Raw genomic sequence first — 13574 nt, 5'->3', positions numbered from 1 at the left:
GGTCCCGGGTGCCAGAGGGAAGCTGGTGCTGGCAGCTGGCGGAAGGAAGGCCTACTCTTGCATGAATTTTGTGCATCGGGCCTCTAGTGAATAAATACAATAAAAAAATCAGTGCAGCTCAGATGGTTGAGCGTTGTCCAGTGCACTGAAAGGTTGCTGGTTTAATTCCCAGTGAGGGCAAACACCCAGTTTGCAGGTTTGTCCCCGGCTGAGGTATGTTCAGGAGACAACCAATCCATGTTTCTCTCTCTCTCCCCCACCTCTCACTAAAATCAATAAAAAAATATCCTTGGGAGAGGATTAAATTATAAAAATATTGTTTAAGACCTTCCAAAAATATTATAGCCAAAGAAGGAAGGGAGAAATAGTATCATTATGATACAACTGACCTGACACTGTAGCCTTCCCGGAGATGGGGTTAGGTGTGGACACCAGGGACGCGGCACTGATGACAGAGGGAGCAGCAGCCTTGCAGGTTCCCATGGTGGCCTGGCTCACACACACCTGCTGCTGCCCAGCAGTTTTCATTATGGAACCTACAGTGGATGATGAACTGGGAGCTGTTCCTTCTGACTGCTCATCCGCAGGGCCAGGTATAACAGAAATATAAAAGAAAGCAGTAACTTATGGAGGACAGTGACGGCCATGCAGCATACTCAATAAATATTATCTACTAGCTATTATTGCCTACTTATTAAATGTAATGCCATTTAGAAAGACTGCTTCTCTAGTTTGGTGGTTCCTACATTTCTAGATTTCATGGGCCAGGAAATTTTTTAAATGAGGCGGTATCACAGGGTGACCACATTTATAAAAGATTTCATTCCTATTGATAGCTGAATCATATTCAATTTTATCGATCTGCCACATTGTATATCTAAATCAATAAGGAAAAGATAATAAATAACTCAATTAAATAATGGGCAAATGTCTGAATAGACATTTCTCTAAAGGTACACAAATCTTAAAAAAAACAACAACACAAAAAACCCACAAAAACCCCTCAATATCATTAGCTACAGGGAGATGCAAATTAAAACCACAATGAATTACGAGTTCACACCCACTAGACTGGCTATAATTTTAAAAAATGAGTATGAACAAGTGTCAGCAAGGATGTGGAAAAACTGGAATCTTCATACATTGCTGATGAAATCTAAAATGGTGCAGCCGCTTGGAAAAGTTTGGCAGTTCCTTAAAAACTTAAACATAGTTACTAGATGATCTAGCAATTCCTTTCCTAGGTATACAGCCAAGAGAAATGAAAATATATTATACAAAAACATGTACAAAACGTTTATGGCAGCATTATACATTGTAGTCAAAAGGTAGACACAACACAAATGTCTGTCGATTGCTCCTGGGTACAGAGCATTATTTTTCAGGATGGAAAAAAATGTTCGTAGAATTAGATGGCAATTGTTGCACAACCTTGGGGACATAATCTAAATCACTAAATTGTACACTTAAAAATGGTGAATTTTAGGACATGTAAATTACATTTCCATTTTTAAAAAGAGTAATATGGCCCACTTGTGTGCCTGCTGAGTATCTTGGGTTTTTAGTGCTTTTTTGTTTCATTATGATTTTGTATGTTCATGCTAATTCTCACCTGTTGTGCAGGACCATTTGCTGAGAGGGCCACAGCTGGCGAAGTGGCAGTTGTGATAACCCCTCCTGCTACTCTCAGCATGGTGGTTCCAGGCTTTGAGAGTTGTGAGGTGGCTGGCACAGACTTCAATGTACCATCAGATATTTTCATTAGAGAGGCCTGTCCCCCAGGGGCTGCCTACAAAAACAAAATGGGTTGAAGTAATAATATTGCCCTCGTTAACAGGCACAATTCATTCCTTGCTTACAGATGCCTGCAGAATTAGAGCATGTCCAAGAAACTCTTGCTGATGACAACTATAGGAAGTGTTTGTGCAAATTCTCAAGTTTATGACCTTGTACCTACAAACGTTCCTTTACCCCTAATATAGAACAAGAAAATGAATGCAATTGCAAGCTACTATTTGGCAGCAGTGTCTTCAGAGATACCAGGCCATTTGTTATTAAAATAATTGAGTCCAAAGTGCTCTTAAATATAATCTTTAAACATGAAAATTGAACTGAGAGGGCCAGATTTAAATGGGTAAATTAATGGTTCTTTAGGCTAGTACAGGATTAGCATTTAGTCCTGGAGAATCATTCAACAACTTATACTTTTAACAGTTTAAAACAAGGCTCAGCAACAGCATGAGTGAGCATGTCAGGCCATAAGATCTCTGTTGCAACTCCTCAACTTTACTTCTATAGCATTAAATGGGTGTGGCTATGTCCGAATAAAATGTTATTCATAAAAATAGGAAGCTTTGGGTGTAATCTGCTGACCCCTGGTCTAAATGATTGCTTTGTGCTCCAGATTAATGCATCCTACAAATCATACCATTTTTCAGTCTCTGTGGGCATACTATGTCATTACATATGTCATTTACTTATCTTATATCATTTAATCTTTTCATAAACTTTATAGGGTAGATTTTAGTCCCACTTTAAAGATGAGAGATCATCTCAATGACTACCAGGGGTCACACAGCTAATAACTGAAGCTGGAGCCATGATTAGAATCCAGGAGCAGCAGCCACAGCACAATGTGAATTAGAGTCTTACACCCTGAGTATCATTTCATAGTCACAAAAATGACTAAAATTAAAAAGAATGATGATGTTTTTGGCTTATATTAAAAAGTGCCGTGGAAACATGCACTAAACTCCCTGCAGTGTTCACTTCTTGTGTGGACAGTGTGGCTGAAATCATCTCTCAGTATTTAGCATCTCCTGCATGAAGTCCCTCCAGAGAAATATTAGAATGAAATGTCAAGAAAATGTTTGTTTCTTCTAGGAAATATTATGTGGTTAGTTTTTCTCTCTCACAAATAGTGTAATCTTTATGACTGATAATGCTTCTTGCTCTGGTTTGGCAAATTTTATTAACTGTATAGGACATTACTATTTGTAGTTCTAAATAACTCAAGCTTTATCTTCTCATTCTACATATGTTTTCCCAAATCTCAAGATTTTATTATTTTTTTTATTTTTATTTTTAAATATATTTTATTGATTTGTTACAGAGAGGAAGGGAGATAGTTAGAAACATCGATGAGAGAGAAACATTGATCAGCTGCCTCCTGCACATCTCCCACTGGGGATGTGCCCACAACCCAGGTACATGCCCTTGACCGGAATTGAACCTGGGACCCTTCAGTCCGCAGGCCGACGCTCCATCCACTGAGCCAAACCAGTTTCAGCTTTATTATTTTTTCTATACTACTTTATTGTTCATTTTCTCATGTAACCTTAATTTCTTTGTGCAAAGAGTAAGGTGTAAATTTGTAAATAAATGCCACAATCACCATGTATTTGTGTGTGTGTGTGTGTGTGTGTGTGTGTGTGTATTTACCTGGGTAAACAAAGTGGTTTTTTGTCCAGAGATGACTTTCAATGTTTGTTGTCCTTGAGCGGAAGATGTGCTGACTCCCAGTGTACCTTGGACCACTGACCCAGTAGTCAGCTGTTTTCCAGATGTCTGAGGTGATGGCTGGCCAACTAAAAATGTGCCCTAAGTTAGAAAAAATAAAGACCGAATCAGTAACTTGTTAAATTCAAATAACTTCCTCTGATCCTTTAAATCACAAGGTTCCATGTTACAAGCTACAATGCTCCTTTATTCTGCAACTCAGCCAAAATAACTGAAAAGAACAGTGCTCAGTGTCGCTACCAACAGTTATCCTAAGTCTCAAACTGTGCACAGTAGTTACAGAGCAGGTGTGGGAAACTCATGTAATCTAGTCCTGAAAGCTGGATTTAATAATTCAGAATGATTACTACCCATCCCTCTCAAAAAAATGTCTGGAATTAAAATTCCACTACTTTCCTTAGAGGAGAGCCAAGACTTTGTGACAAGGGGAAGAAGGCAGAAACCCGGTCCTCATCTTGAATCCAACCTAACTCCAAATACTACAGTCTGATAGCATCTCTTTGGTTACTCCTTTCTGAGAGAACATTTTGAACTGCACATTAAGACTGTTTATTACCTCATGGATTTGGGAAGCATTAGCAGAGTGAAAATCTTTCTTTGTGTCAGAAAGATCTGGGTTTAAATCCAAAGCCTGCACTGGCTTAGCAGAGAAGCCCTGAGTAAGTTACTTAAGTCTTCCTGAATCTCTACTCCTTCTTCTCTCAAAACAAAATATAGATTTGTAACATTTATAACAAACTAAGGGCATGGTGTATGAAATTCGTGCATAGGTAGGGTCCCTAGGCCTGGTCGGCAATCACGGCCAATTGGGGCCTGCCTTCCTTCAACTGCCAGCTACTGGCTGGGGCCGTCCTTCGTTCTGCGCTGCCCCCTGGTGGTCAGCACACGTCATAGTGAGCAATCGAACTCCTGGTCAGTGGAACTCCTGAGGGGACAATTTACATATCAGCCTATTATTATATAGGATAATATAGATTTACAACACAGCTAAAATGTCAGTTTTTGACTCCTGATCCCAGAGCTGTATTGGAAAATCCAGTATAGCTAAAAGCAGTTATTAAATAACAGAATGATTTAAAAGATACCAGTCATAATGAGCAGACCTGAGGCGTTTGCTTGAGGATGTAAGATGTGTAGGTCAGGTGCTGGGATATCCCTCCAGGCCCAGCGGGGCTTTGGGCTCCTCCTGTTCCTCCCCCTCCTCCACTGCCACTGCTGCCACCTCCACTGCCGCTGCCTCCAGCACCACCAGCACTACTGGCAGCTGAACTGGACTGTAGGTCTGCAAATACAATCAATGACAGCAACATTACAAAAAGTATCAAGAAGCTTAACAGAAAAACAGGTGAGCCCAGAGATATTTCCTTTACAGCACCATTTCCTCCCTTCCCTATTTTTCTTCTTCTTTCTCTGACAAGAGTGAGAACTTCCTAGAATTGAAGAGTGACATCTATTTACTTTCAACTGCATGACATTTGACTAGTACAGCTCTGAGTACAATGAAGAACTTACCTTTGACAACTGTTTTGACTTAGTTGTGGAAGAACATGAGAAAGTCTGATACTGACATTTTCTAACCAACTATTTTTAAAAAATATATTACTGATTTCAGAGAGAAAGGGGGAGAAAGAAACATCAACAATGAGAATCATCAATTGGCTGCCTCCTGCACGCCCCCTACAGGGGATTGAGCCAGCAACCTGAGCATATACCCGGATTAGAAATCTAACTGTGACCTCCTGGTTCATGGGTTGATGCTCAACCACTGATTGATTTTAATCAACACTTCAATGTACTCACTGACATGCTTCCAAACTTTTTGGCATCTGATTCAATTTCAGTGGAACTGCTAGAATTTAGTGTGATTTTACAGTACTCTTTCTATCCCCCTGGAAAAAATAAAGACTTTTTTTTTTTTAAATGTTAGCTGGAACTTTTTTTTTTAATTGATTTTTTACAGAGAGGAAGGGAGATAGTTAGAAACATCGATGAGAGAGAAACATCGATCAGCTGCCTCCTGCACATCTACTACTGGGGATGTGCCCGCAACCCAAGTACATGCCCTTGACCGGAATTGAACCTGGGACCTTTCAGTCCACAGGCCGACGCTCTATCCACTGAGTCAAACCAGTTTCGGTAAGACTTTCTTCATATTTATGATGACTTCAGGGTCCCATTCTTTTTTTTTTTTAAATGTTAGCTGGAACTTTTTTTTTTAATTGATTTTTTACAGAGAGGAAGGGAGATAGTTAGAAACATCGATGAGAGAGAAACATCGATCAGCTGCCTCCTGCACATCTACTACTGGGGATGGAGCCCGCAACCTGGGCAAGTACAGGCTCTTGACTGGAATTGAACCTGGGACATTTACGTTCCCAGGCTGATGCTCTATCCACTAAGCCAAACTGGCTAGGGCAGGGTCCCATTCTTTTTAGCTCTTCAAATTCCACTTTAAAGCCTATGGACCCTTTTTACTTCCCTTTGGGTAACATACTGTACATTAACTAACATCTAAGTAACTGATGAATTCTGGAATAAAGAAAAAAATTGGGTATGAAGAAAAAAATACCAGGTTAAGAGACTGGAAATCACCCATTAGACACAATAAACAAAACGGTGATTAGCTTACACACACTGCATTTTGACAGGAGTGGCTAATTTCTAATGAACTTGAATGCTGTACTAATTGTATTTCTGATTCAGAGGGAAGTATTCCCTTTGACCTTTCCCTTTACAACACTACTCAAATTGTTTTTCTCTGTATGTCAAAGCAGTTTATGTAAGTCTGATACACCACTTAATTCCTTGGGGCTTTAAGACATATATTTAGGCTGAACCAGTATTTCTCTTTCCACCTCCAAACCTAGCACACTTAAGCAGCATATCTGAACAATGGCAAGTGGAGACTCTTGATCCAAGTCCTATTCCTGTCTCCTTTAAAATAGAAATAGGTTCCAGCTACTGGAAGTATAGAACTTCTTCCCAGGTATCACCTGTTGTCAGTTACCTCTGAAAGGAAGACCTTTCTTCATTTACAGTTCACACAGACAGCTTTCTCCCAGCACAGCCTCAAGAGCCATACCTCTTCAGTGTAATCCGGCCCTGATCCCAAACTCTGAGTAGATAAGCCCAAAATAATAGTGCCACCTTGTAAGACTATGATTACTTAAAGCCAATTCTTGTTAAATTATGCACATGTTTTAAGTGCATTTGGGCAAATACTACCATTATGCCACCAAAGCTATGGAAATGCTTCCTGAAACAGGTAAAAACTGAGCCTCAGGTGGATGAGATGAACATACCCAGAGACCCAAGAACCAAACGAGTTAATGATGGACTAACTAGCACTGTTGGTGGCTCGCAGGATGGCTCCTTGAGGGATGAGCAGCAGTTTTCCTTTTCCTGAAGGGTTCTTGCTGTTTGTTGTAAGGTAAAGTTTAGTGCCAGGTGGCAAATTTGCCAAGTTGGCCAAGTTAGTGGCTGGTAGCTGCAACGTTGCCATTACTAAAATGATAAAGAAGAAAAAGAGAAGAAAGACAATAAGATAAAATGGAACTTAGGGCAATACCAACTCTAAAATTAAAACACAGAATAAAATACTTATTAAAAAGAGGTAACAAAAAGTAAACTCTAAAGTTTGTTTCTCAGATACACAATGCTTTAAAGGCAAATGTTCTTAAATATAATGCCTTCACTGAAACAACATATCAAAGCCTAGGACACATTCAAATGTTTCATATCTCAAAATGCTGCAATGACTGAACAAAGTTTTAAGTATGAAATACAACCCAAAGTGGAAATGAGGACAAATGAGAATTATTCTTCAAACCTAAAAGCAGTATCATAAGAAACAAGCTGTATTTTTATTATTACTGCTTACACACACACACACACACACACACGCGCGCGCGCACACACACACACACACACACACACACCTTACTAGGTTTTCTAGACAGAACCAAATACCAAATAAAATCACTAGCAAAGAACATTTTGGTAGGCACTGCTGCTGAGTACCCACAAACAGTATTAGTTACCTGAACCCTGGGATCCACTCTTCTGAGGGCCAGCAGCAGTGACCTGGGCCTTGGTTAAGGTTTGCACTGGCTGAGCGACAATGGTTCCTCCACCTCCACTCACAATTGCTTTGGCAACTCCTTGGGTCACAACTTGCTTTGGACCAACTGCTTTGGCAACGGTAGAGCTGGCCTTGGCTACGAGGATTTGGCCACCACTGATTGCCACAGCCTGTTTCACTGTTGAAGGTAAAGTAGACCCAACTGGCACCCCAACAACCTGTTCAAAACAGAGGAAAGTCCAGCAGTGCTTCTTCTCAAAGTCCTTCGAGAGCACTTAGAACAGAAGAGTCACTGTGTACTAGCAAAGAACAAAGCACTGTTCTACATACAGTGCTTGGGGTCTAATCCAATGTAGCAAGGCAACCTATGATAGATGCGAACAGCAATATTTCTTACAATTTGGAAATTATTACAATAAGAGGTTATAATTTTTCTCTTAACCCCTGCTACTATTAGTTGTTTTAATTATACAAATATATGTTTTCATAGAAAATACAGAAGTGTAAGAAAAAATCCTACTCATTCATTCAGAAAAAAACCCTCTCAATATTTTTAGTGAATTTACTTCTTTTTTTTTTTAAATTTTCCATCTTTATTTAAAATATCTGGAAGCATTGTAAACTGCAAAATATTCAGTTATTTTGTAAGCCTAAAACACGGTTTATTAGCATTTTTCATGTACATTATTCCACAAAGATTATTCTAGATTGGTCTTAATTTACTTCTACATACTACTAATTATGTCAAAGAACCATGGCCCTTTAAAAAAATTGTTGCCACTGAATCATTGGTTAGAATTTCCCGTAATAAACAGCAGTAAGCTTCAACAAATTACACTGGCCCTACCTGACTTGTGATTTTTCAGAGAAAAACAAAAGTTAAATAAATAAAATGTGAATTTACTTCTAATTCTTTTTAATATTTATTTTAATTCAGATTAGGATCACACATAATTTTTAATTCTTCATCATATCACAAGCCTTTAGCAGTTATTGTTTTTTAAATACATTTTTAGATAACCAAGTAATAATATAATAGAATTGATATACCATAATGTATGTAAACATTTCATAACTGCACGGATATTTAGGTAATTCTAAACTTTACATTATGAAAAACTGCAATAAACATTCTGATATATGAACTATAAACTCCACTATGAAAATGTAACTATCACCTCTTCATTTTTTTAAATAACCCTATATATATATTTTTAAAAATATATATTTTTATTGACTTCAGAGAGGAAGGGAGAGGGGGAGAGAGAGAGATAGAAACATCAATAATGAGAGAGAATTACTGATCAGTTGTCTCCTCCATGCTCCCTACTAGGGATCGAGCCTGCTACCCGGTATGTGCCCTTGACCAGAATTGAACCTGGATCCTTCAGTCTGCAGGTCAGTGCTTTATCCACTGAACCAAACTGGCTAGGGCAAACATCACCTCTTCCGTAAGCCCTTCTATATTACCTCTATCTGAAACTATTATTTCTTTATCTCTAGAACTCCTTCCTAACAATGATGTCACCTCTTCCAAATGATTTTTTTTCTTTCAACTGATTTTTAAGAAGCCATCTCTTTCTATATACTTCTAATCTTTCCTAAACATAGACATTTGGTTAAAAATGGAAAAGTGTAAACAAAAAGAATATTTAAATGACTTTTTAAAAAAAGACCCCAGTACCCAAATTATGAACATTAGAAATATCTAGTTCTGGAAATACTATAGAGTGAACTCTTTCCAAGTGAGAAAATACTTCAGAGCTCTTTTAAGACAAAATAATAGGATGCTCAATTAGAAGACACAATTTATTTCATAAAAAGACCTTCTCACCAGAATCTAGATGAAAACATTTTTACAAGAATGGCAAAAGATCTGCCTTCAAAAGGCAAAAAAGAAAATAGAAAGTACTTTTACCCATCAGATTGGAGGGGAAAATTTTAAAAGTCTGATAACACCAAGAATTGACTGGAGGCCCTGACTGGTTTGGCTCAGTGGATAGAGCGTTGGCCTGCAGACTGAGGGGTCACGGGTTCGATTCTGATCATGGGCATGTACCTTGGTTGTGGGCACATCCCCAGTGGGGGGTGTGCAGGAGGCAGCTGATCGATGTTTCTCTCTCATCGATGTTTCTAACTCTCTATCCCTCCCCCTTCCTCTCTGTAACAAATCAATAAAATATATTTTTTAAAAAAAGAATTGGCTGGAGGATATGAAGAAACAGGAGCTTTTGTTCACTGCTTATTTAAGTATATCTGTACAGCCACTCAGAGAGGTACTGGCATATCTAATAAAACTGAGAATTCACATAAAACATGTTGTAGCAATTTTACTTTTAAGAGTATAGTTGGCCCCTGAACATAGGCATCTGGGATACCATTACCCCCACAGTAAAAAAAGTCCAAGTATAACTTTTGTCTCCACCAAAACTTAACTGTATCAGGTATTCCTCAGTATCTATAGGGGCTAGTTTCAGGAACCCCTGCAGATACCAAAATCCATGGATGCTCAAGTCCCCCATATAAAATAGTGTAGCTCAAAGGATACAGTCAGCCCTCTGCATCTGTGGACTCCCAACCACAGATCAAACAGTACAGGTATTTCTTGAAAAAAATGTGTGAATACGTGGACCTGTGCGGTTGAAACCTATTTGTTCAAGGATCAACTGTATCTTTTATGTAAATCTTCAAACACACAAACATTACATGTTATTTATAGCTATGTGTTTTTACATAATAAAAGTATGGACTGAGAAACTACACATTCAAATTCATGATAGTGTTGCTTTTGGAAAGAAGAAAGTGGACTTCACCTTTATCAATCATGTTTTATTTGGAGAAAAAATGATTTAAATTAAATATGAACATGTTAATTTAGGGTGGAGGATATGTGAGTAATGACTATATTATATTCTCTATTTTAAAGAATTCTAAAGATTCTTAGAATATTTCTAAATTAAAAAATAAGGGTATTACTTAAGCCCTGACTGGTTTGGCTCAATGGATAGAGTGCCGGCCTGCGGACTCAAGGGTCCCGGGTTCCATTCTGGTCAAAGGCATGTACTTTGGTTGCGGGCACATCCCCAGTGGGGGGTGTGCAGGAGGCAGTTGATCGATGTTTCTCTCCCATTGATGTTTCTAACTCTCTATCCCTCTCCCTTCCTCTCTGTGAAAAATCAATAAAATATATATAAAAATAGTATTACTTAAGAGGTGGGACAAAATGATAAACCAAACACAACTGATGAATGGGATTTTTAAGTTAAATAATTACTAAATCATACATGGTTTCTTTTCAAAGAATGTAAATATAGAGAAATGCACTTGTCATGTGCTTGGACAATATGACTGATGTAAAGAAAATGGTCCCACCCTAGCCGGTCTGGCTCAGTGGATAGAGCGTTGGCCCTCAGACTGAAGGATCCCGGGTTCTATTCCGGTCAAGGAATTTCCTCATCCTCCGGAAATTCTGTTTCTTTGTTATGGGGTGAGGCCACAACATTAGTAACAAAGAAACAGAATTTCCAGAAGATGAGGCCCAGAAATCAGGATTTTAAAAAAGATTCCCAGGTGATTCTAATGTGCAGCCAAGGTTGAGAACCACTGATATAGAGGACAGGTTTTTCTAAACAGTCACACCTGTTTCCCCAGTTTTGTTTCCTCAGTTAGTAGCTGGGTAAGTTATTTAACCTCTTTGAGGTTTAGCTTTAGACACCTCATCTATAATATTTACCTCATAAGATTCCGAGGCATAAACGAGAATAAGTTTACGAAATGCCAAGCTAACCATGGCACTCACTAACTAAAGAAAGTGTTAGTGAAACTCCACAGATGGAGACAAAAGAGCCACAGGACAAGCATTTGTCAATGTCTTTAGCATTTGTTAATGTCATCAGCATTTGTCCAGGGCAGAGGACTTTGATCTTAAACCCTAGATTGTTAGAGAGAAATTAAAGTATGTAACATCTGATGTCTGTTTTAAAATATTCTAGAAGATTAGCAAAAATTCTGATAATTGTTGAAATTGGATAATGGGCACATGGGATTCATTATAATAGTCTCTCCACTTTTACGTAAGTTTAGAGAGGAGGGAAGGAAAGAAGGAAGAAACAAAAGAAAGAACCATTTTTTTAAAAAGCAAGTTAATCTAAAATGAAGAGAAATTCTCCCAGCTATCCTGGCATGGTTGAACCAATCCCTTTGGATTACCCAAATCTCTTTATTCTGACTACCACCCTCATTCTGCAGGCAATGGAGTTGCTGTGGCTGCAACAGAGCTGGGAAAGTCATTCCCCCTAAAGATGTGGAGATATAAAAACTCTTCTTACTAATCAAAAAGTTTTCTGTGTATTCATTAAAAAAAAGTTTCTAATAGTAGAAAAATATGTTTGGTGTAAAGCAGAAACTGCCAGTTGAACCTCAATATTCATTCTGTTTTCTCTCTCATAGAGGCCCCAATTTTCAGCTAGGGATACAGTCACATAGAATACTGACTATAGCTCCAAGCCCCCGAACAAGTAGGTTTGTTATCTGATTTCTGGCTATAGGCACATGAACAGAAGTGATAAGTGCAACCTTTGGGTTATGCTTCTCCCCTCCGCCCTTCCTCTTCTCTCCCGCTACTGGCCAGAAATGTGAATATGGTAGCTTAAGATGAAGTAGCTCTTGTAGACCACAAGATGAAAATCAAATTTTGAGAATGACAGAGCAACTAAATAGAAGTCTAGATTCTTGATGACTGTGGAATCAATACAGAGCTGCCCACTGGTCCTTTATGTATGATAGAAATAAACTTACATAAGTCTGATTTTTGGATATCTTGGGTACAGCAGCTGAAATTTTTTTCCTAAGACAAGTCTTCACATTTTTTTAAATATATTTTTATTGATTTCAGAGAGGAAAGGAGAGGAAGAGAGAGATAGAAACATCAATGATGAGAGGGAATCATTGATTGGCTGCCTCCTGCACATGTTGGACCGAGCCCGCAACCCAGGCATGTGCCCTTGACTGGAATCGAACCTGGGACCCTTCGGTCCGCAGGCTGATGCTCTATCCACTGAGCAAAACCGGCTAGGGCAGATTTCTTAAATATATCAAATTTAATAACCTATTGCATAAGTTAAATTATACATAATCTATTTTCATGTTCCTAAAGAAAGCAAAGTTCTTAAAGAAAATAATACACACGTATGGGACCTATTTTAATTTCATCCCCCAAATTCCATGCATCTGACTTGCTTTCCCCTCCATGGGCCAATCTCTATCCTTACATTCAATTGCTTCAAAATTTCCAGGACATGACACAATCTCTCCCAGAGCCAAATAAAACATGGTATCCTAAGTTGGCCAAAGGAGAACAGTTTTTATTAGCCAAGCTTATCCACTAGGACAGTGGTTCTCAACCTTCTGGCCCTTTAAATACAGTTCCTCATGTTGTGACCCAACCCTAAAATTATTTTCATTGCTACTTCATAACTGTAATGTTGCTACTGTTATGAATCATAATGTAAATATCTGATATGCAGGATAGTCTTAGGCGACCCCTGTGAAAGGGTCATTTGACCGAGAAAGGGGTCTCGACCCATAGGTTGAGAACCACTGCACTAGGAGCATAGCACTCACAGGATAACAGCTCCTCCTCTGTTCTAAAATAACCAAGAATGAGTTAAGTCTGGCATTCTTTTGGTGGGAATCCTACACACAGCTATCTAAGGATACCACAAGGAAGGCTCTTAAGAAGGACACTACAACCCCAAATTAGCTTTGCCTTTTTTTTTTAAAACAATACAACATTTTGGCCTAAAACCTTCTCTATATTCCTAATTTCCTTCTAGTTTTACAAGGCAGACACCATTTGTTCTGTATTGTTATAAATATACTAGAGGCCCGGTGCACAATATTAGTGCACTGGGTTGGGAGGGGAGGACTAGGACCCCTTGCTCCTTACTGCCCTCCTGCTCGCTGCTCCTTACAT

At 38.7% G+C, this 13574-nt stretch overlaps 1 protein-coding gene across 1 annotated transcript in view; it reads right to left on the bottom strand.

Annotated features, from left to right (window-relative positions):
• LOC102773475 (YEATS domain-containing protein 2) overlaps positions 1–13574 on the bottom strand; it is a 57342-nt gene that overhangs the window by 23133 nt on the left and 20635 nt on the right. The window contains exons 10-15 of the mRNA XM_006773651.2: positions 7560–7818; positions 6862–7023; positions 4623–4801; positions 3442–3600; positions 1613–1789; positions 390–573 (exon numbers count right to left, since the gene is read on the bottom strand). Of these exons, the coding sequence (XP_006773714.1) occupies positions 390–573; positions 1613–1789; positions 3442–3600; positions 4623–4801; positions 6862–7023; positions 7560–7818 (1120 nt within the window). The remainder of the gene's footprint in view (positions 1–389; positions 574–1612; positions 1790–3441; positions 3601–4622; positions 4802–6861; positions 7024–7559; positions 7819–13574) is intronic.

Source organism: Myotis davidii, unplaced genomic scaffold, assembly GCF_000327345.1.
Source record: "Myotis davidii unplaced genomic scaffold, ASM32734v1 scaffold27, whole genome shotgun sequence".
NCBI lineage: Eukaryota > Metazoa > Chordata > Mammalia > Chiroptera > Vespertilionidae > Myotis > Myotis davidii.
The sequence above is the reverse complement of the archived record's forward strand: the minus strand, read 5'-3'. Positions and strand labels throughout refer to the sequence as shown.